This window comes from Papio anubis, chromosome 8 (assembly GCF_008728515.1).
Source record: "Papio anubis isolate 15944 chromosome 8, Panubis1.0, whole genome shotgun sequence".
Lineage (NCBI taxonomy): Eukaryota > Metazoa > Chordata > Mammalia > Primates > Cercopithecidae > Papio > Papio anubis.
In genome coordinates, this window is record NC_044983.1 from 6508511 (window position 1) to 6532354 (window position 23844).

A 23844-nucleotide genomic window follows, 5' to 3' on the forward strand; every position below is an offset into this window, starting at 1 on the left:
TCAGGTGTGAGCCGGCGGGTGGCTTCACGACAGGCGTGAGAAGGCCGTACCTCTGTGTGGGTGAGGAAGTGCAGTGTGGCTCACTCCTGCATGGTGGGACTAAGGAGAGCCCCCTGCCACCCAAAAGGCGCCCTCACACTTCAGAGAATGGATGGCAACTGAGCGTGGCCAGGCTGGAGCTGCGGCATCCCATCTGATGCCTTGCAGAATGTAACTTTCCAAAATGCATTGCTTTTCAATGAAAGGAGCTTTTACTCTCCTCTGAGCTCAGCATTAAAATGCATGTGTGCACGCAGGCACATGCAGCCCTGCTGACCTGGGAGGTGAAAAGACCCTAATTAGTTCTGATTCGTTAAGCCATGTATTTTAAAGAGTGTTAAACCTATTGAGATGCTACTTCTTAGTGCGAATATGCGGCTCTTACAAGTCCTGATAAAAGTGAAAATCCAAGGCTCGCCTGGGAAGTGAGAATATTCCCTTCAACTTAGGCTTCCACGGTCATGAGTAGGAAGTCCTCTTCCTAATCTCAGTATCTTAAAAAGAAGCCTTGATGTTGTTACGTGATTACCTAAAAGGAATGCCTTCCTCCGCGGACCGGAAGGATATTTTTAAAAGAATGTTAAGCTTGTGACAGGAATTATCGATACCTTTGGAATTTTTTTTTTCAAGTGACTCAGGCTTACTTGAAGTCATTACCTAGGAGTTAGTCAGGGACTGCATGACGCCAGGCCCCAACTGTTTAAAGTAGAGCATGGCTTAGTGAAAGAATGAAAAAACCGAGGATGTTCTTTGTCCATTATTCTCACCGTGATGAATGATGCTTGTTTTCCTCTCCACTTTAATTAGAATGTTTCTACATTTGCCAAAGAAAATGTTGGAATGGAGACAAAAACCTGAAATTATAGGAACAGGGCTTGATGTAATAGCTTATTTGTAAAGGAAACACAACTTGTTTGGTATTTTATTGAAACAGGAAGTTCAGAAGCTTAGTACACACAAGTACAACAAATTCTCAGGTGCTTGTTGAGTCATCTGTTGTTGGAAATAGTCTCCTGGTAGTTTTCCCCTTGATTTACTTTTTATCTTCATTTTGTTTTTTTGAAAGTAGTGAGGGTAGGAAGTTTCAGAGAGATTCAATTAGAGATTATGTGTATTTTTAAAAACCAGCTATCAAGATTAAATAAAGCAAGCGGGAATTCTCTCCTTGCTCCCGTATACCAATTTTTGTAATTATGTACAAGATTGAGGGAAACCAAAGAAAAACAATAACTTGCTTCAATGCAATTATGAATTCAAAAGTAACCCTTACTCTGGGGGAATTGTATTAGAGATTAATAAAGATCAAAAGTACTGTGGTTTTATTTCTCTATGTTCTATTTGCTACTAAGCGGTCTATAAAATAACCTTTTCCCCACAGGAGCTAGTTAATGGTTTGCTTCGTACTAAATAAAAGTTACAGAAATGTCTGGAGCTGAGTTGGTGGAGACATGGAAATCTTTAGGTTGGAATTTCTTGTCCTTTTCCAAAGGATCAGGCCAGGACATTGCTATCTAATCTACAAAACCTACTCATCCTGGCAAGAGTTCAGTATTTCGAAGACTCACTAGTGTGCTACTTCTAATAGCGCTTAGTAAGGGCCCCCAGGGGAGTGCACGGGAGAGGGGGTCCCTGGCAGGGACGCCAGACCTTCTCTAGCTGGCTGTGGGGGCTGACCTGGCCACCTGTAGCCCTCAGCGCACAAGTGGAGGTGTAGCTGGTATTCCTGTGGGAGTGGCAGTGTCCATTTTTGACATTTAAGAGCTTGCTCCTTTAGATACATTTACCATTGCCCACCACTGGGGATTGGGGCGGCACTGCCCACCCTTGGCGGTGCCTCTCCTGGGTTCCAGCAGGGTCTGAGTGTCTCTAGCACACCTCTGACTGAGGCAAGTTAGGCTCGTGACATCACATCTTCTCTTCCTAGGTGGGGCAGAGACTATACAATACATGTGACAAGAGAAAAACCTTACATCTTTGTACTGAAAGATTTCTTAAGTTTTTTTGTTTATCGACTAAATAACACTGAACAAAATGATTCTACTATGAAATGAAAGGTTTGGACCTCTGAGGGTTGTTGCGTTATTTCAATAGCTGAGCGACACAGGAAGCACACAGGCCATCGTTGGGGGCAGGTTGGAGGCCTTCAGTTCCTTTGCAGCTATGGGCTCCCATCAAGGGTGAGTGCATTGAGGAGACATTGCCTAGAACTACTGGACAGATATCTCACCCAGGAGACAGGAGCACGGTGCTTAACACACTTCCAGGCGCCATTCAGAATCGCTAAACACAGCAGTGCAGAGGCAGATGACAAGGGCCACTACGGGGTCACCAAGGGAGGAAATAGGAACTGGAGCCCCCCAGGAAGGAGAGCTGAGGCTCCTTGTGGGCTGGGGGTTGGCTTCATGGCCCTGCAGCCACCACCTGGAGACAGAGTCCCTAGACCTCCCAGCTGTGCGCACCTGGGCCGCTGCACTTTCCAGAGGATTCTTCCTGCAGCTTCCACCCTCACAGCTCTCAGCTGTCTTTGCAGGTGCATCTCTAGAAAACAGTTCTCATCAGGGCACCTGTGCTTCTCAGTTTCTAGTCATTTCCCTTCTCTGAAGGTTCCAATTCAGACTCGAGCAAAGCCTTCAAGACCTCTCCTTAAACTGGCCCTCCTCCTTTTCCCTCCAGCCACTGGTTGCCTCCTGGCTCTTCCTGCCCTAATGCCGGCTGTCTGTGGCAGTCTCCCTCCCGCCATGACACCCCCTACCTGTCCTCCATCATACGGGACACACGCACACACACACACACACACCCCACAGGCATATCATATATTCATGCCCACCAGAAACACACACACCATACACACACCACCCACCCACATGCACACCATACATACACATACACAACACACACATTAAATACACATACCACTACACACGGTGCACACCACACACTCAACACACACACACTCAATCATATACCACATATACACACACCACACACACACAAGCCTTTCCTAATTATCTAAAGGACAAGCTTTTCTGGGAAGCATTCCCCAGAGCTTCTAGAGAAATTAGTGTCACCCTCTTCTGTGGTTTCAGAGTAGTGTTTTTATATCACCAGTATAAATACCATCATATAAAAAGGGTAGTCAATGTACCATAGTAATTAATTCTTTAAGTATGTCTCCTCTGCTAGATGAGGAGTTTCCTGAACGCAGGCTCTGCGGAATTTTTTCATAGTTTTAAAATCTCTTTATGGAATACAGAAGGCTCTCCATAAACTTCCTGAGTTTAAATGGAGTCAGATTGGAAGGCAGTAGCAAGGCACAAAATGCAGTGAGAGCCAAGCTCAGGAAAACCAGTGTCCTTGAGCAGAAAGACTTAGGAAGGGGGCTCGCCAAGGAGAAGGGAGGCAGCAAGGGGCCAGCCTTTGGGGAGCCTTAAGCACCAAGAGCAGGGTGGTGCACACTTCGTCTGGCAGGGGCTGGAGCGGGAGAGGGACCGTCCTCGCGTTCTGTGCGGATTTCTATGGCAATGACATGAAGGGGAATGAAGGTGGGACCAAGAGTCCCAGTGGGAAGTGGCCTGGCAACCAGCAGTGTCCACAGGACACCGGAGCCTCAGCAGTGGCTGTGAGGATAGGTGGGAGAGCCAGACCCCAGCCCCTCCGGGGGGAATCTGAATGCGGGAGGAATGGATGGAAGGGAGGGTGGGGGCTGGGCTGTGCTCTCCCACTCAGAGCCCCAAAGCGGGGAAGGCTGCTTGCCTTTTGGTTCATTTCCTTTCTTTAATACACAGCAAATTCCTGGTCACCCTTTGTTGTTAGCTGGTTGGGTTTGTCGCTTTCCTTGTTGTTTACAACCTCCAGGTATTTGTGGACAGATCTTATCATCTCCTTCCCTCTTAGTCACCTCTTGGCCCAACTCTGCATATTTTACTCTTTTTAACTCTGCTCCTGTTCTGACCTCCCTACTCTCGGAAGCATATTTGCTTTGTGTTTTCAGATTTTATTTCATTTTGGCTATTTAAAGAGATGCAATAAACTAAATGTGGCCTGGCAAGTCTGGTCTTAAAATAGAAAAAAAAAAAAAAACGAATATATTTGTGTGTGCATGTGTATCTGTGTACATAGGTGCATGTGTGTGCCCGTGTGTGTACATCTGTGTGTGTGTGTGTGTGGCCGGTGTACTATAAATCCAGGGCATCAGTCTCCTGACATTGCTTTCACTTTTTGCCATTCTCCCCCAAACATTAGTCTTCAGCCTGTATTTTCTCAGTTTCCCCAAAAATGATTTAAAAAAAAAAACGTCAAATGAGAAAGTGATCAACGTCTACCGCCTGACTCTGCTCTAGATCCATCCATGTGTCTGAGGCCTGGGGGCTTATTGGAATGTGCTTATTTTCATAGTCCCATTAACATGATGTTTCAGAAGGGCCAGCTCAGTTTTGTCTTCAGTTTTCTCACCGGTGATTGTCCGGGGTGGGGTGACAATGGAATGCAAAGGAGCAGGAGTGAACTTTTCGGGATGACGGAAATACTCCATATTTTCATTGAGGTGTTATTACCTCTGTGTGTCAAAATCATCACAATTTTTACATTTCATTGTCCTTAAATTATACCTCAGTAAAGTTGATTTTAAAAGTTAAACACATACACTCTGCTGGAAAATGATCCTGGAGAGTGTTTATGCCTTTATAGGATTTTAGCTAATGCATTCTCTCCCCAGGGCCCTTTGCACTTTAGGATATAACTGATGATGTGAAAGGTACCAGCAAGGAAGTACAGGATGGGAATCTGGGGATGGAAGCCCCTTCTGCTTTCAGTAGGTGACACAGGCGCTCCTTATTCATAAGGCTGAGATTGGCTTCAGATAAATAATCAGAAAGTCGATTGTGCGAGATTTTAAGAAGAGGATCCGAACTGGGACTTAGTAACTAACTCTGAAACTGCCACCTGCACTCTCTGAACTTCACGTCAAGTCAATACTCTGTACGCTACAATTCCATCTTTCGTTAAAAAGCAGGTCTACTAAGGGACCCGATTTCCATGAAATAAATGTGCTTTTTACAATGCTTGATTTGCAAGTCAGTTTCAAAAGTAATTTGGCGAAGATATCAGGGTTATTTTTACAAGATTAAAAATCAGTATTCAATAAATTATTTTATTCACTTTGACTTTTTTTTTAACCTGTCTGTGACATGTGTGTCCTTTGATCCACACACACGCCCTGGCCAGTAGGAAACAGGCACACTCTGCTGGTGGCAGAGGGATGGGGACTGGAACCTGATCTTGGACCTTCCCTGTCTCACCTAGCTCAGCCCCCATGCTATCAAGGGCTGCAGCCAAGTGGCCTTCCAGGGTTGCACTGGAAGGAGCCACAGCCCCTCCATGGAGCCATCCCAAACACAGCTCCTCCACAGAGCCCTGGTCTCAGCCCTGGAGGCCAGAAATGTGCTTCACCCACTGGCCTGCCACGTTGCAGCCAACAGAAGAGCTTTTGACTGAGAAGCGGAAACTAGGTTGTTCAGATCAGATCTCTGTTTTAGACTTCAGTACCCTAATGATGGATTTCAAAAATTAAATATTCCCTAACAAACTTCCAAGACTCTTTGTTTGGGTCAGTTAAAATACAGTGGAATGTGAGAGCACATGTCAGAATTCTCCAGCCTACGTTTACTGTTGTTGTTGTTGTTTTGAGACAGAGTCTCACTCTATTGCCCAGGCTGAAGTGCAGTGGCGCAAACTCGGCTCACTGCAATATCTGCCTTTCAGGTTCAAGTGATTCTCCTGCCTCAGCCTCCTGAGTAGCTAGGACTATAGGAGCGTGCCACCATGCCTGGCTAATTTTTGTATTTTTAGTAGAGACAGGGTTTCATCATGTTGGCCATGTTGGACAGGCTGGTCTTGAATTCCTGACCTCAGGTGATCTGCCTGCTTCGGCTTCCCAAAGTGCTGGGATTACAGGTGTGAGCTACCATGTCTGGCCCAGCCTACTTTTATACTGTGAACAAAACTTCTTAGAATTACCAACTTAAGTACAACAGAAGCTTTTGAAATTAACTGGGGGGAAATTGAGTTGCTAAGTGAGGAGGAATAAGAGCAAGAAGATCAGAAGGAACCACAACATTGAAAATGTTCAAAAGGAAAGAAAATCAGGAAATTGTTCAGTGCCATACCTTCATTTCATAGGGGAAGAACTAAGGACTACAGAATTCAGGTCACCCCGACAGGACCTTATGTCCCTCCTTGTCGCCTGACCTCTCCCTGTGAGTCTCAGTGGTCCTGGTCCCACAGCAGGTGCTTGGGGACCCAGAAGGAGCCCAGGTCTCCTGACACCCAACCCCACTCTTATTGGGTCCTTGAATCTGGAATGGTTACTCATGTTGGGGGAATTTTATATTCTTTTTTCCAAAAGTTGACATCTAGCTAGGATCTGTCCTTCCTGAGAGCTTGTCACTGCCCTTTCTCTCCTCCCTGCCTGTACTCCTGCTCGCTTGGGACTCACACTCTTTGCAAAAAAGCTTGTTTCACCCAGGGGTGTTTTGTAACTAGAGCAGGGAGTCCTTGCCTTTCATTCTGATGCATTCCCCAAAAGCAGAAAAGTGTTGTGCAATGGGAGTTTGCATTTCTGACCAAAGACTCCGCAGCAAATAAATCATGGAAACGAACAATATGTCCTTAAACCAAGATGTAACACTGTAAACCTCTACTGTCTTATAAAGTAACAATGCTGTGCTTTGAGTAGCCAGACCACATAGTAGCTGGACTGTAGACTCTAAGCAGGGATGAGGTCAGTGGCTGCTGGTCTGGGCCTTCCCCAGAAGGAAGCGAAAAGATCAAATTTTGTTTTTAAGTTCTGTGAATCCCAGACATTTTTGTAAAATTTTTTTTTATGAGATAGAATCTCACCCTGTCACCCAGGCTGGAGTGCAGTGGCACAATCTCAGCTCACTGCAACCTCCACGTCCCAGTTTCAAGCGATTCTCGTGCCTCAGACTCCCAAGTAGCTGGGATTACAGGTGTGTACCACCATGCCCACCTAATTTTTGTATTTTTAGTAGAGATGGGTTTCACCATGTTGGCCAGGCTGGTCTCAAACGCCTGACCTCAAGTGATCTACCTGCCTCAGCCTCCCAAAGTGCTGGGATTACAGGCATGAGCCACCATGCCTGGCTTTGTAAAAATATTTTAAACCTAATTTGCTTGTTTAAAAAACTAAATTGAGATTGGTAAGTTTTGTTTTAATAAAAAAAATTGTGAATAAGTTGTAAAGCTTTTGATAAGTTCAGTGGCTCCTATAGGCAGACAATAAATTGCTAAGTCCCAAAGTATTGCAAGAGTGGAGAGTACTTTGTTCATACTTTGAAGAATATGCCTGATTATAAGGAAAAACAAATTACTGAAGCCTTGAAATGATGAGGTTGTTTCCATTTACTTGCACATAAAATAATGTATCTAAAACATCCAGCAACTCTCAAAAGATGGGAGTAAAAAGCTTTTGAGAAATCAGATACAATTCATTCCAATTCAACTTGAAAATTCACAACAATCAGTCTTGCATTTTATACATCTTGAACCAAACCATGACTTTGAATAAAGGCTTCATTTAAAAACCTAACCTGTGTAAGGTGGGTGTTAATGTTCTTTTAAAGCAACATTCCTGTCCTAGTTGGAGGGAACTTCCCTAGGTCCTGCAGCATAAACCAGTGCCTGTCAACCAGGGAGTGTCAGGAGGATGTGCTGCTTCCTGCCGCCTCCCACACTGCACAGGGAGCAAGGCTGTGCTGAATTGAGATATTCTAGGAAGGAGGAGGGTGTATGTGAGAAGGTGTGGCATCCACAACAAAACTCATAAAGCATTCGCAACCTTGGGTGACATGGTTTGGCTGTGTCCCCACCCAAATTTCGTCTTGAGTTCCCGCATGTTGTGGGAGGTAATTGAATCACGGGGACAGGTCTTTCTCATGCTGTTCTCGTGATAGTGAGTAAGTCTCACAAGATCTGATGGTTTCATATGGGGGAGTTTCCCTGCACAAGCTCTCTTCTCTTGTCTGCCGCCATGTGAGATGTGCCTTTCACCTTCCACCATGATTGTGAGGCCTCCCCAGCCATGTGGAACTGTAAGTTCTTTAAACCTCTTTCTTTTGTAAATTGCCCAGTCTTGGGTATGTCTTTGTCAGCAGTATGAAAACAGACTGATGCATTTGGAGACCAAGAGGCTGATGGTGTTCAGCTGTCCCCAGTTACAGCACCTTGGCATTTCAGAAAATCACAGAAGCAGGAAAGCCCCTCTCACTTTCCCCTCCTTGACCTTCTCTCCTGGGGCAGGTTAGAAGATCCTCATTTGAGAGAGTCTGTCCCAGTACTTGGAGGAAAGGAACATCCTTGTCTCTGAAGACACAGAGCACAGAGAAGAATCGGAACAAACAGGCCTTGCTCAGTGCCCCCAGTTTATCACCATTAGCTCACTCCTGGTTTGTCTAATCACCTCCTCCACCACTATCCACTCTTCATCAAACCAAAGTACAAAACACCCAAGTTTGCCTGTTTCTTTGGGTCTTCCTTTCCTTATGACGGCTCCTGTGTCACATGAAACATGTACTAAATATGTGTGCCTGCTTTCCTCTTGTTACTCTTTTGTTACAGGGAAGGGCCCCAGCCATGAACCTAGCAATGGCTGAGGAAAGAAATCTTTCCTTCCCTACTGATATGGTTTGACTGTGTCCCCACTCAAATCTCATCTTGAATTGTAGTTCCCACAATTCCCACGTGTTATGGGAGGCACCCAGTGGGAGATAATTGAATCATGGGGGCAGTTTCCCCCCATACAGCTCTCATGGTAGTGAATAAGTCTCATGAGATCTGATAGTGAATAAGGGGAAACCCCTTTCGCTTGCTTCCCATTTTTCTCTCTTGTCTGCTGCCGTGTGAGACGTGCTGTCCGCCTTCCGACATGATTGTGAGGCCTCCCCAGGCAGGTGGAACTGTGAGGCCATTAAACTTCTTTCTCTTTATAAATTACCCAGTCTTGGGTATGTCTTTATCGGCAGCATGAAAACGGACTAATACACCTACCAGGCCCAGGATTTGTTCAGCAATAAAGTGATCCGTTCATCCCCAAGAAGTGGGTGGAGCTGGGAAACGCCAGACCAACCATTCGGAATACTGTTTTTGATCTGCCCCCAGGACATGAGGATTGGCAGGGGCTGAGGGGAGTCCTCACCTCCAGCAAGGTGAGCTGGAGCCCAAAGCAGGACTCCAGGCTCAGCAGAGGAACTGGAGAGCAAGCCAGGAAAGGCAGACGGAGCAGACTTGCATGCCAGGGTAGGAGAGGGCGCACGGCCTCCCAGCCCCTGATGAGCTGAGCCCAGTGAAAGCAATGCCAGGCCTCACCTGCCTGTGCTCACCGGCTGGTGGCGGGGAGGGCTGAGCAGGTGTTGAGGTGCTCACAGGTGAGTAGGAGAGGAAAGGCAGGTGTCGACCTAAAGGCAATCGCAAAAGAGAAATGCATTGAGAGTTGTAGCACTGTATCCATCAAAAAGGAAGCTCATCTTTTACTGGGTGTCTAATTGTTTTAGACTTGACACTGCATTTGCTGCACTGATTTCTTCTCCTAACCCTTCAAGCTTGTTAAAACAGGGACTCTATTTTCTTCTCCTTTGGTCAGTGCAGGGCAGCAGGGCTCACTTGCTAAGTGCTTACTGACCGATGTAAGTTTATGGTTGGAGATATGAACCCGCTTGCTCTTCTGAGCCTCTGTGATTGTAATTCAGTCCTTTGCTGTCATTAGAATCATCTGGGGAGATGTTTGTAACTCCTGCTACTCAGGCCACACCTCCTATACTTAAATCAGTATGCTCGGAGTTGGGGCTCCAGACACTGGAATTGTTTCAAACTCCCCGGGTGACTGCACTAGCAGTCAAGTTTGAGAACCACGGGCACGGTAAAAATCTTTCCTCAGCCTGAGCAGCCCATTAGCTTCACCTAGGGAGCTTTAACAATCACCAATGCCTAGGCCTCCCCACCCCCATCCCGTGTTCTGACTTAATTAGCGTGGGGTGGGGCCCCTGGAACAACATTCTAACAGCTTCCCAGGTGATGAGAATGCACAGCTAGGATGAGCTTCTCCTCCGAAGCATGAAGACCCACAGGATACTGCAGAGTTGCTGGGGGTGGCCCTGCCCAAATTCTCGCTTAAAACCCCCAACTTTCAATGACACTGTGGACCTGCTCTAGTGTTATCATAAGGTTTACAAATTTCTGTGCCACCTATCAGACCATTTTTTAAGGATCAAATAAAAGTTTCCATGACTTTTATAGTTCTTCCCCTGTGCTTTTTTATCATGATATTGAAAAACGACAGTGAAAAGCAACCAAGGCATTTCAGCCAGCATGCTGTTGACTAGTTCACGCAGTTACCACCAAAGCACATGGACGGGACCCAGAGCGTCAGTCTGTGCCCACTAACGGGGACAGAAACCTACCGCGTTCAAGTTTTGACATATTTCTCGCAGTTGCTGAAAACTATGAGGCATGAAATCCAGATTTATGACTTTTTAAAAAGTTATTTGTGGATTCCCAAGACGATTATGTTCCCATCACTTATGTAGCCTTAAAAAAAAAGAAAAAGAAAAAAAAACTCAAATGATGCTGAAAAAAAAATCCAAGTTTGGCGCTCACTGAGTTCCAATGTCAGTTGTCTGAATCGCACTCAGAGAAAGTCAGGGGAAAAAAAATGCATTCTGCCTTCCTCTAACTGCTAGTTTGTCATGGAGAACAGAAAGTCCCATTTGCATGTGGCTTTTGGAAAAGCTAAGCCGGGAGCGATTATCCTGATGCACTTTTACTTTTTGCATAAAATAAGAATTTGAGGAGGATGTCCCCGGAGAGAGCCACTTCTCATTTCCCAGGCCTCGCCTGCCATCCTCTCTGACAACATCATAGATTTTATTTTTGCTGGGAATCCCATTATCAAAGCAATGCCCCCTCACACACACACATTGCCAGGTAAACCATAGCGGGTGGGGGTGGGGGCAGTTCATGGTTGCCTTAATACACCCTGTCCTCTGCCATCACCTCCTTTTTTGTCTGGGTAAGTTCTTTGGCAGTTCTCTCAACTTTTATTTCTGAAACATCCTAAAACATCTCAGTATTAAAACCAAGGCTGATTATATAAACCATACTCCCATGCCTGACAACACATGTTTTTGTCTGAGGCCTTTACTGCCAAGAGCCATAAGGACCCTCTAAGTCATGTTCACTATTTTTACTGGCCTTGAGAGTCTCCTTGCTTTGACATGCTCTTGTCTCGTTGTCAGACTGTTAAATGCTCATGCTTCTAGTTCTCTTAAATAGATGCAGATGTGTGGGGCTGGGTTGCCACTGAGCCTTCTTCTCTTCTGCAAGAGCTGGGATAGGGACAGAAGGTGGTTTGGAAAACACAAGCCACCTTGATTTTAGGCAAACTCTAAGTTACAATCAGGTGTCTTCATTTATAACGTTTAACTTTTTCTCAACCTGTTGAAACCATGTTGTTGGCTACTAATTAGAATAGCCTTTTATAACTTACCTTAAATCTCACGACTTGTTCCAACCACCCCAGAGTCTGGCGTCAACTGTCATTGCGTGCTGCTCTTTCCAGCCTTTCTGGTTCAACTCTTAGCAAAAGCCATAATCTTCCTCCAGTCTGTTTCCTTTCTGCAATGACAAAATTGCCCAGGGAAAGGAAAAAGAACAGCATCTATCATCTTTCTTTTTAGCTCCCTGGTTTAAGGCTTTCTTTTCCCCCATGATGAAAAACTATAATCATTCTGCTTAGAAAGTACAGACCCCTAAGCCCACTTCCAAGAGAGGGATGGATTTTCAAGTCTGTTATCTCTACTTTCCCAGAGCCCGGGGGTCTCCCAGGCCAGAAGTTGACAGAACTGTCTTCATACACTTGAGACAACATCATGCCCATTTCCTTAAAACTAAGAACATAAGATGCTGATTTTTCTTACCAAAAAAAACCAAAAAACAAACAAAAAAAACCTTTCTTGTTCTTTCAAAAACTGTTTCACTGACAATGTTTCATATTACAAAATTGAAACTTGGAACTTTTGAACTGCAAATTTAGCAGAAAATGAAGCCATGCTCTTGTGGCTTTGCTTGTCACCTCTGCTCAGATGCCTCCCAGACCCCTCTCTAGCTGCAAACTGCACGCAAAACTGTTTCTCTAAAAGAAAACAAACTCCTGTTTTTCCTACTACGGCTACTGCTACTACTATTGCTACACACACACACACACACACACACACAGAGAGAGAGAGAGAGAGAGAGAGAGAGAGAGAGAGAAAACACTTCTGACACCAAATGTAGGGTTTTTCTCACACCAAACAATTCTGCAGTTCACTGCAGACACCAGCCGAGTGTCCTACAATCCAATTCTGACACCACCTGCCTGGAGTTAGCAGGTGAAGGACTCAGCCCTACAAGCCTGCCCCCCCTCCCCATGCCAGTTGCATGTCCCAGGTCTCCCTTCTAACTGACCAGCGGTAAATCAGGGGTTCCCACGACCTCCTCCTGGGATTTGTAACTTGCTAGAGCAGCTCACAAAACTCAGAGAATCACTTAACATTGACCAATTCATCACCAACGATATTATGAAAGGATGTAAAAGAACAGCCAGAGAAGAGGTGCACAGGGCCCGGGGCCAGGCAGCGGAGCACACTGAGCTTCCATGTCCTCTCAGGGGGCATCACCTCCTACACCAGAATGTGTTCAACCCCAAAGCTCCCGAACCCTGCAATGTCAGGATTTTTAAGGAGCTTCATTACATAGGCAGTATTGATGAAATCGTTGGCCATTGAGTGAACCCCAGACCTTGTGGGGGTGGGGCTGAAAGTTCCAGCCCTCCAAAGATCTGGCACGTTCCTCCGGCACTCAGCCCCCAGCCTCCAGGAGCCACCTCACTAGCATACACTCAGGTAGGGTTGGAGAGGGCTTGTGATAAATGATGAAGGACATTCTTCTGCCTGCATCGCTAGGGGAATTCCAAGGGTTTTAGGGGCTCAGTGCTAGGAACCCGGGGCAGAAACCAAATACACATTTCTTGTTACAGCAGTGTCACCCCCTCACTCTGCCTAATTTGATGACTAGCTGCCTCATCAGATTATGCCTATTTAAGCCAAGCCCCGATCCCCATGGCCAACCTCCTCTCCTTCCCAGCCAGCCCACTTCCCAAGCATAATAAGTCTTCTGCCCTGGCTGGAGAGTTGTACTGAGGCTTTCATCCTTCTCCACATGCCGCCTGCCAGTGCTGCTGCCTGTCTTTTGAGGGCTGCTTGAGGTTCACTACCCCTTTCTCCATTACCTCTGCGACCTGGCTAATCCACATCCTCCCCCACCCGTGCTCTTCAGCACCAGTGCCTGCCCTGCTCGGCACATGTCCTCATCCCTGCAGCCTCCACCCTGGTCTTCCTGACCCCCACTGCCTCCAGCACCGCTGGTTGTGGACCTGCTCTGGCTCTCTCTGCCCAGCTGGCTGGCCTGCCTCTGTTCCAACCTCCCCTGCCTGGCCTGGTGTTCTGGGCGCCACCTCCGCTCACATCGGCGCTTCACCTGCTTTTGCTATCTGCGCTTTCCATGTCCTGCTCCTTCTCCCAGCTGGTGGTGCCTCCGAGAAGAGGAATAAGAACCACCTGTGACCCCCGCAGTTTCACGGGCATGGTGGGAGCAAAGGCAGAGGGTGTGAGTTTAGTGGGCATACGCCACTCTTGCAAGAAGTTTTGCTACAAAAAGATGCAAAGGAAGTGAAGAGGGAAGGGGTTTGCAGGGTGGGAGAAATAACAGCATTTTTGTTGTTTGTTGTTGTGACTGTTTTGAGCCAAAACATAACAAACAAGACAGAAGGAAGACCTGATGGAGCATGTCCTTGAGAAGATGAGAGGAGCGGGGTTGGCCTGGTGGGAGATCGGCCTTCCACGTGGGGGTTATGGGGGTTCCTGTCCAGCAGCCTGGGGTTCTGCGGAAGGCAGGCCTGCAGCAGGTGTCAGGTGCTGGGGAGCAGGAGACATCTCTGTTACTTCACTGTCCTCAGTGGGGAGCCATGGCTGAGCGTGAGAAAGGGCTTATAGGCTGAAGGCCAGGCAGTGGGAATGGGCAGTGAGGAGGGGAGGACGAGCCGGGTAGAAAGAGTGGTTAGAAACACAGAGGGCCACACGGCCAACGGTCAGGGGACTAGCACACAGCCAGACTCACCCACGGCGCTGCCTGTGCAGAGACGCTCGGCATCTGAATTTAACCCGGGTCTTGGTTTGACTGAGCCCAACGTGGAGAGAAGGGCCAGGGAGTCACAGAGGGGTGGTGGGCTGGGTGCTGGTTTAGGGGCTAGGACATGGAGGGGTGAAGGCGGGAGGCAATCGCGTCCACTGGGCAGGGGCCCGGGGCTGCTGACAAGGGGAGAGGTGGTAGCTACAGAGGAAGCAGCTCGGGATTCTGCAGTTCCCCGGGGAGAGAGGAGCCCGAGAGCCTGGGGGGCGAGGGGGTTGGAAGAGGCACCTGTGGATGTCCTGAGACTTCCAGGAAGTGGGACAAGATCAGTGATGGAGACAGAGACAGCGTCATCAGGGCCGAGAGGAATGACAGTAACAGCGAGGTGAAGTGGGCGGCCCTGTCTGGCAGCACGGGGTTTGGAGCTGTCTTGTGGAGGGCAAGGGAACAGGATGCTTTGAGGTGGCAGCCAGGAGCAGGGATGGTTTTGATTGCAAATGGAAAAGGTTTGATGCAGAGTTTCTGGAGTCTTCATGCCTTCCTGGTCTGAAGACCTTTTTTATTTTTACCGGATTGAGGTGATTATCAGAATAGTTAATGGTGTGCTCCGTTCCTATTTCTCTAGTTTTTCTAAGGTCCAGGGACTGCGGGCATCATTATTCCTTTTCCCCAGTGCCAATGACCAGTTAATTCCAACTTTGATGGACTCAGTGCAGGCCACATTGTCACGTGTAACTCTACACTGAGAATTATTTTAGAAAGTTAAACTCCTAAAAATGTTTTGTTTTTCCAAATGGTGGCCTCTGGGTCTGCCTTCACCTCTTTTGCAATGATCAGCACTAGGATCTGCTTTCAGAAACGGTTGTGCAGAGCCGGGGCTTTCACCAAAGCTTGGCCGCTTGGACAGGACTCACGATGGAGGACGGTCAGGTGTCCCAGGTTTCAGATGCCTGCATCCTCCCGTGGGTGGTGAGGGGCCTGCCTCCTTTATAGCTTTCCACTGCCAGGCTGGCGCCCCCTCCCCTCACCCCCATCTCCTCCAGAGGAAGACCAACTTAATCAAATCTTATCACAACTATAGCTGCCTCCTGGAGAAAGCCTGCCTTCTGTCCCCCTCTTGTCCCTCCCTGCGTGGAGGCAGGCCCTTTGTCCAGTGTCCATGTGGCTCGGTGGGTGGTCTTTCTAAGTCATCAGAGGAGATTAGCAAACACACATGTCTGTTGGCCTAAGGCCCAATCTGCAGGCAGCCTTATGAATAATCAACATGACTTGTCTCTATAGTTCAATGCCTGTATCTGCCTCTCAGTTGCTATTGAACCTGGGGGAAAAAAAGATGGATTATTCATTGGAAACCTCAAAACCTCCACAGCTGAGCTTTCTTACAAATGCCTGCGTGGCCCCCGAGGTATCTTAGTGTTCACCTCCCCATTTGCACATAGGAAGCCAGTCACATTACTGGATTCCTGGTGAGTTTGACTTTTCATTCCGTCTTGAATCTCCCTCCCTTCCCCAACCCCATACCCTACCCTACTTCATTCCTTTTTCTTGGGTCTTCCTGACCTCAACCCCTCCGCCTGTCCCCCACGTTGCCTGAAAAGTGAGCCTCCTGACACCCGGATCCCCCCGTGGCCTCGTCTGCTCAGGTTTCTGAGGTCCCCAGTAACCATGCTCACACTGTGTAATCACGAGTGGTCTGGTCCACACCTCATCACTTGGTGTGCATGTAAATGTTTTAGCAAGTTAGCTCTTGCAATTATGGCCTGCTGAACCCCTCGCCCCTCATTCCCAGTGACCCTGGGCTGCGTTCACGCATGCCGTGGGCCTTCAGACACCCAGGTCTCAGGACCTGAGGGGCTCCTGTGTGCTTTCCGTGAGGAACCGTGTTTCTGCTCACAACTCCATATCACATACCAACATCATGAAGTCCTCCCTAAATGCCCCAAGCCCACTCCGGCTCCCACTTTTCTGTCCATGAAATGTCTGTAACTTCTAGAGTGTCCTGAAGAAGCAAAGACTGTGTCCCTCCATTTTTGTATCCTCAGAACTTAGCCTGATACTGACAGTGAAATGAGTTCACTTCACGACACAGCAAACGAACGTGCAGGTACTTCTGCAGGGAGTGCTGTGGGGACGAGTGCACTGGTTCTGTGGCTCAGCCCTGAGTTGGGGTCAGGAGGCAGGCGCTGGGAAGAGGGTTTTGTGTCTTAGGAAGCACAGGAAGGCCTTTCTAGGATCCAGAAAAAATGGAAAGTAGACCAATGTAAGCGTTAAAAGAACACATTTTATTTTATCTTTTAAATGTATGTACACAGTACAATTGACTGTTTTGTATACAATTCTATGAGTTTTAACACATATAGATTAGTGTCACCACTAATTATAAGATTGTAGGGAACTGGGGAAAAAAAGGCGTGCATTAAGGAATGATATGGCATATTTGGGGGACGGAGAACAGGCTTGATGAGGACAGAGTCTATTTAAAAGAGACAGTGGACACTGCGATTGGAGGGGAAGGCAGGGTGGGGTTTTAGAGAACCCCGAGTGCTGGGCTACAGGATTCAATAAAGTTATTAATGAGATTGTCCGCATTGTGAATTCAGAAATATTTATGTCATACCTTGAGGAGGGTGTGAGTAGATTGTGCTGATGACTGCATAACTCTGACTAGACTAAGAACCACTGAGTTGCACCCAGAATTTGCATTACTGAGCGCTTTACCAGTTAGGAAGGTTTCGCGTACTCCATACTTTAAATCTAAGGTGCCTTGACTGTAAGGCCTGCCGTGTTTCCTAGACGGCTGAGAGGAAGAATGCAGTGAGTGAGAACTACAGCCTTGTAAGACACATCCTGTATTGTTGTTGAGATGGGAAAGTGCATCTTAAAACTGTTAGAGAGCCAAGAAGTGACTTTAAAGGGTGAGCTCTACCTAGAGGGAAAAGCAAATGCACTAATTGAAATCCAACCCCCTGGGCTGGAGTAAATGAACCATCAGCCACCCATGGGGCTTCCCTTCTTAGTGATGGATAAATAGCTGGGATTCCTTGAAGCTAGAAGCCGCAGGGAAATTCTGTTCTGCTTTGTCAACAACACAGTCTGCCTTAACGGACTTGTAGGTAAATAGATTTGGAGAGTCTGAGCTAAAACCCGTTAAATCAGATGAAGACACAAACGCAAGCACAGGCAATGTGTTTTAAAGCAAAGCTAATGTCCCTTCGGCCTTAACTGACAGACTTTCCTAGCAGTCCTCACCCTCTGCAACCCAGGGCTCCTAGGAGGAGCTCATGGCAGAGGAAGTCCTCTGGCTTCTGCCACTGCCTCCGCAACTTCTATGTACACGTCAGTGTATATCCATGGGTATGAAATGGTCATTTTATGTCACCATTAGCAGAGGAAAGCAGGAACTCTTTCAAACCCCACCCCAAATTCACTCTGACTATCAAGCAGTCGTGTTTATTTTGGAGGCCACTTAACCCTGGAGCAGCCCATAAGCTCCACTTAATCCCCTTTTCTTTCATGATTTCTTTTAAAGAGACATCTTGGGTTCTGTAGGGGAACATTTGTGCTTCATTGAAAAACTCCATTTGAGGCCTGCTCACGGCCTGCCAGCTTATCTGCTTGCAGCCTTCATTGCTTGGGAGCTGTTTTACAACTTCGTAAGTTGTAAAGAGCTGCTGGCGATGCAAACGTGCCTGTCTACGAGCAGGAAATGAATTCTGTCTGGTAGAGGGAATGCTCCCTACCTTGTAGGAAAGCCAACTTTTTTTGTCCATTCGCAAGTTTATTTCAGTATTTCTCATCTATAAATGTGTTCTTCAGATTGTCCTTTGAACCAGTTATAGCATCTGAGTTAAGTAAAATGAATACATTGTGTTTATTTTATACCTGTATGAAAGCTATGTTTTTTGTTTTTTGTTTTTTTGAGACGGACTCTCGCTCTGTCGCCCAGGCTGGAGTGCACTGGCGCGATCTCGGCTCACTGCAACCTCCTCCTCCCGGGTTCAAGCAATTCTCCTGCCTCAGCTTCCTGAAAGTTATGATTTTTTGAAAAATTATCTTTTCACTGTTTTTAGCTAGAAACTCCTGGGCCAATATATAAATAGATGAGGTTATCTCTGAGGTTCTCATTGAGGTAACAACAAAAATAAAACAGCACGATGCTACCCAGCTATTGTTCCCCAACTTACGCCTGTCCCCTCCACATGTCCTGCATGCACTCCTGTTTCTGGGGTGTGTGCGTGCGTGTGTGTTTGCGTGTGTGTGTAAAGGTTTGCAGTGAAATTATAATCATTGGTTTTTTGTTGGGAGTGGGGAGTTGTTTTGTTTTGAGACAGGGTCTCACTCTGTCGCCCAGGCTGGAGTGCAGTGTCACAATCACAGTTCACTGCAGCCTCAACGTCCTGGGCTCAACTGATCCTCCCACCTCAGCCTCCCAAGTAGCGGGAACTATAGGCATGTGACACCACGCCGGTCTTGCTTATCTATCTATCTATCTATCTATCTATCTATCTATCTATCTATCTAGATAGGGTCTTCCTATGTTGCCCAGGCTGGTCTCAAACTCCTGGACTTAAGCAATCCAACTACCTCAGCCTCCCAAAGTGCTGGGATTACAGCTGTTAGCCACTTTGCCCAGCTAAAATTAGAGTTTAGAGCACATTGCTGTAAATTGCGATTACCAAGGGGATTGAAAAATCAATGAAAATAATCAACAGCAAGTTGACTTCAGAATCTGTGCCTTTGAGGCTTTTCCCCTTAATCTCCAGGTAACACATAGGCTCCCTGGCGAGAGCCAGTGGTGACACAGTGAGAACACCGTCTGCTGCATCTAATGTTTACAGCTTGTAATTCACAACTAACTTTTAAAAATGTACCAGTGTTGGGGCAATGGTGCTTTGCTGGATAGGAAAATTGGCCAAGATCAGAATTCTGAAGGCAATGTCATGGCACAAAGAAACTAGCTACTGAAATCACATCCTAAACATCCAAGAGGTTGACTTCCTTTTCTACTGCATTAGAAAAAGGTTTATTTACTGTTTATCCATACAGTAAGATAGAGATTTGATCTCATTTTTTGGTTAAGAACAACCATATCAAAGTGTGTGTGTGTGTGTGTGCATTTTACAGAATTTTTAAAAATACACAGAGAACTCTTCACAGTTGTTAACTCTGGTAAATGGCAGGGGAGGCAGGGGTGAGAACTGATCTATTATTCATAGTCTCAACGATGAACAAGATATTTCCAAAAATAGGCGGATTATTTAAAATTATTATTATTAGGATACTTTGGGCTTCTAGAAACAAAAACTTAACAAAAAAGTCACTTAAAGAATTTAGGTTTGGTTTTTTTTCTGACATAAAAACAAAATAAAGGATGATTTCAGTTTGGTCCATCAGTAACTTAGAAGTGTTTTTCAGGACCCAGAGCTTTCCGCCTTCCCACTGGGCCATTTTCAGCGTGTCCCGTGGCCTCTGGGGGCTTCAGTGATCCAGGCATCACATTAGACGTGACAGTGCCAAGCAAAGAAGAGAAGTATTTCTGCTTATGCATCTGTTTATAATAGTGAGAAAAACTCCCTCAGAATCCCACCAGCGATTGATTCTCAGGTCGCACTGGCCAGGATTGAGGCCAGCTGTGCCATGCTTAGCTCAGTCATTTGCATTGTGATCACCGTGATTAGCTTGAACCAATCCTGGGACTTCTCCTTGGGCTTGAACACATGGCCAGGTGGAGGTTGGTGCCCCCAGAAAAAGTCTTTGTTCTGCCAGCAAAGAAGACACAGACAACAGTGTCTAACAGGAAAAGTCCCTTTTTACTTCATACCCTTCCGTAGTATTGCTTCAACAATCAAATACTTTATTTTATTTTATTTTTTGAGATACAGTCCTACTGTGTCACCCCGGCTGGAGCACAGTGATACCATGTCTACTCACTGCAACCTCTGCCTCCTGGATTCAAGCGATTCTCCTGCCTCAGCCTCCTGAGTAGCTGGGATTACAGACGCCCACCAAAATGCCCAGCTAGTTTTTGTATTTTTAGTAGAGATGGGGTTTCTCCATGTTGGTCAGACCAGTCTCGAACTCCTGACCTCAAGTGATCCATTCACCTTGGCCTCCCAAAGTGCTGGGATTATGCTGGGATTACAGGCGTGAGCTACCGCTCCTGGCCTTTTTTTTCTTACATAGAGTTTTGCTCGTTGCCCAGGCTGGAGTGCAGTGGCATGATCTCGGCTCACTGCAAGCTCCACCTCCCAGGTTCACACCATTCTCCTGCCTCAGCTTCCTGAGTAACTGGGACTACAGGCGCCCGCCACCACGCCCGGCTAATTTTTTGTATTTTTAGTAGAGATGGGGTTTCGCTGTGTTAGCCAGGATGGTTTTGATCTCCTGACCTCATGATCTACCCACCTCAGCCTCCCAAAGTGCTGGGATTACAGGTGTGAGCCACCACACCCGGCCCCACGCCTGGCTAATTTTTTGTATTTTTAGTAGAGACAGAGTTTCACCGTGTTAGCCAGGATGATCTTGATCTCCTGACCTTGTGATCTGCCCACCTCAGCCTCCCAAAGTGCTGGGATTACAGGCGTGAGCCACCGCACCTGGCCAAATACTTTCATAGTTAACTTTTTTTTTTTTTTTTTTTTGAGGTGAGATCTTGCTCACCGCCCAGGCTGGAGTGCAGTGGCCGGATCTCAGCTCACTGCAAGCTCCACGCCTCGAGGTTCATGCCATTCTCCTGCCTCAGTCTCGAGTAGCTGGGACTACAGAGCGCCACGCCACCCAGCGCCCGGCTAGTTTTTGTATTTTTAGTAGAGATGGGGTTTTCAGCGTGTTAGCCAGGATGGTCTCGATCTCCTGACCTCGTGATCCATGTCATGGCCTCCCAAAGTGCTGGGATTACAGGCTTGAGCCACCGCGCCCGGCCTCATAGTTAACTTTTTGATTGTGTGTGTGTCATACTTTAGGACGAAAGATATTCTTTCTTGATCCCGTTTCCATGCAGCTTGGCCCCGTGATTCTAGGGACCATGGCTTTTTCTCGCAGTGTGACTCACAGTTTGCCAAAGCAAATCTCTTGTCTTGCATCAGCTCAGTCTCTTTGTCTGCAAATTAAATCAATAGCCCTTTTTACAGCCTATCTCCCAGGACATATTGCTAAAAATACTCACAAAGTCACCATCCAGGAAGAATCATTTGCCCCTGCTGCCACTGTCTCCTGGAAGTCACATGAAAGTTGCTGAGGCTCGGTATTTATTATGCTGTAAAATTCAACACAAGGGAAGAGAAAAAGCAAATTCCATGAGCAGATTTAAGTGTATTGGATCTAATCCATTGATGCTGCAGCTATATTTTCACAGTAGGATCCTCTTTTGTTAAATATTACAGTAGTATGAAAACCTAGCAGAAAAACAGTTCACCGTTTCTCTGATTTTGTGAGCGATGTGGGCTGTGGAACTTACTCTTTGCTGCTCTTCCCCCAACTCCACTCTACCCCTACCTCCAAGTAAAGTACCCCTACCTCCAAGGTCAGCCTTGTCTGCTGCCCCTGACTAAGATGACCCCAACCTCACTGCACCCCAGGTTATACTCCTCTGAGAAGGCCCCTTCATCCCTCCCCTCACATACATCCCCTCAAATCTCTAATTTGTGTGAACCATTAATTTCAGATATTACAGGGAAAATATGCAAAACAAAATGTGGATGGCACATAACCCACAGCATCTCTCAGAGGGTGTTTATACTCAAAAAGAAGTCTTTACCAACCCATAGTTAGGAAAATGCGTGTTCAGAATAACTAGGCCTTCCCGCAGTCCTCTGGGTCAACCAGATGACCACACGTTGCCAGAATGAGAAGCAGAGCAGCTTCACATCCCTGTTTCTGAAATGTTTCCCAACAGCTCATTGAAACAACCTCGAGACACCTCTCTCCCACAAACCCAGTGTGTTTTGGGAACGGCTCTAGGAATTCTCCTTCTGCCTCACTGTCCCTTTCCCCGTCCAAACCATGGTATTGGATTTACAGCATTTCTTAGATTCTATAAAAGTCCTTTTCTGCCAAGAGCCTGAAGCACGCTGGATTGAATGACTCTCTTCCAGCACAGCCGGCATTTGCAGTGCATTAGAATCTTGCCGTCACTTGCACACATCACCAAGTTACTTTAGCTGGAGTTCAGCCTAGCTACGGCTCTGCTCTGCTCTGCTGACAGTTGCTTTTCAATATTTTGTTTGAAGATTTGTAGTAATTCAAAGGTCTACACTTTTTTTTTTTTCCTAATTTATTTCCTTGGAGTTTTACTCATGGATACTTCAGAAAATGTCAGTTTTATGTCATTAATGTCATCATCTTCTCTGGGTTCTCAGAATTGGAAATTCACAGGAGCATGGCAGCCTTACATTCAGTCTATTCTTTTCCTAAAAAAGGAAGCAAACCGCAACAGTTCACCTACGCTATGGAGACTGAAGTGGTCCCACCTCTGTAATTCTCTCTGCCTGCCCCACAGCTGTGCCGAAGGGCGTGCCACTTGTCTGCAGGGCCGTACCGCGGAACCCTCTTTGCCGACCAGCCAGTGATGTTTGTCTCACCTGCCAGCAGCCCCCCAGTGGCCAAGCTCTGTGAACTAGTCCACCTGTGTGGAGGCCGGGTCAGCCAAGTCCCCCGCCAGGCCAGCATCGTCATCGGGCCCTACAGTGGAAAGAAGAAAGCAACAGTCAAGTATCTGTCGGAGAAATGGGTCTTAGGTAAGAATCTAGGCACAGAGACACTGTTGTGTGGTCCAGATCTATGAACAGGTTTCCGGGGAGGGCGGCGTCACGCTCACACCCCTTTCCACGCAGCTGGGGCACCTGGGTTGATGTCTCAGCCTCCAGCATCTGCCCTGGCAGCGTCATGTGGTCACCCTCGGCATTCCCACTCCTTGCTGTCAGCAGCAGCACAGTTCACAAGGAAATGGGAACTCTAACTGGACTCCCCACTTGGCTTTCCTGGCTCATGTGAAAAACCCAGTCCACCCAAAGCCACCCCAAGCCACCCCTGTGGGCACAGGCTCTCCAGGCACCCACTTAGACCCTCCCTCCCCAGTGCCTCCTTGTCCTACTTCAAGAGTCCCTGGCAGCGCCCAGCGTTAGGGCCCAAGTCCCCGTCCCTGTCATCCCCTCTCCCAGGTACATCTCATGATCACTCCGTCTGCTCATGTGCTCGAAGGGCGTTAAAGACGTAAAAGGACTCCATCTTTTATTTCACAAAGTGAGCACAGTGTGACCGTAATGTCCCGCTCTGGCATTCATGGAGTTGCGCCAGGTGCTGTGTGCAATTCTGGGGAGGAAGAGGTGGTAGGAGCTGAGCTGTGACTGGAGGAGGCTGGATCCACGCCATTCTCACACGCGGGCTCCGGGAGACTTGCAGGTGATCCCCGGAGAAGGGGGTTGAGGAAGAGTGTGAAGCAAGGATGGCCTGGGGAATGTGGAGGAGGCAGGGGCAGCATCTGTGCCACAACTTACGCACCCTGTGGTGGAGTCACGCGTGGCAGGGCAAGCCTAGGGCTCCACTGTGGGTAAACCCCACATCCTCCTC

At 47.2% G+C, this 23844-nt stretch overlaps 1 protein-coding gene and 1 long non-coding RNA gene across 6 annotated transcripts in view; one reads left to right on the plus strand and one right to left on the minus strand.

The window, feature by feature from the left end:
* Positions 1-23844, plus strand: part of MCPH1 (microcephalin 1) — a 238755-nt gene that overhangs the window by 191231 nt on the left and 23680 nt on the right. For 4 of the 5 annotated variants that reach the window (XM_021941978.2, XM_021941979.2, XM_003902387.4 and 1 more), the window contains one exon: positions 22775-23012. The exons of the other annotated variant lie outside the window; for it this stretch is intronic. In XM_021941978.2, coding sequence (XP_021797670.2) covers positions 22775-23012 — 238 coding nt within the window. The remainder of the gene's footprint in view (positions 1-22774; positions 23013-23844) is intronic. 5 annotated transcript variants of the gene reach the window in all.
* The window catches only part of LOC103886595, an 89157-nt gene continuing 84126 nt past the window's right edge, over positions 18814-23844 (minus strand). Inside the window, exons 2-4 of the long non-coding RNA XR_004185727.1 lie at positions 22746-22956; positions 21443-21532; positions 18814-20036 (exon numbers count right to left, since the gene is read on the minus strand). This is a non-coding gene — a long non-coding RNA (uncharacterized LOC103886595). The remainder of the gene's footprint in view (positions 20037-21442; positions 21533-22745; positions 22957-23844) is intronic.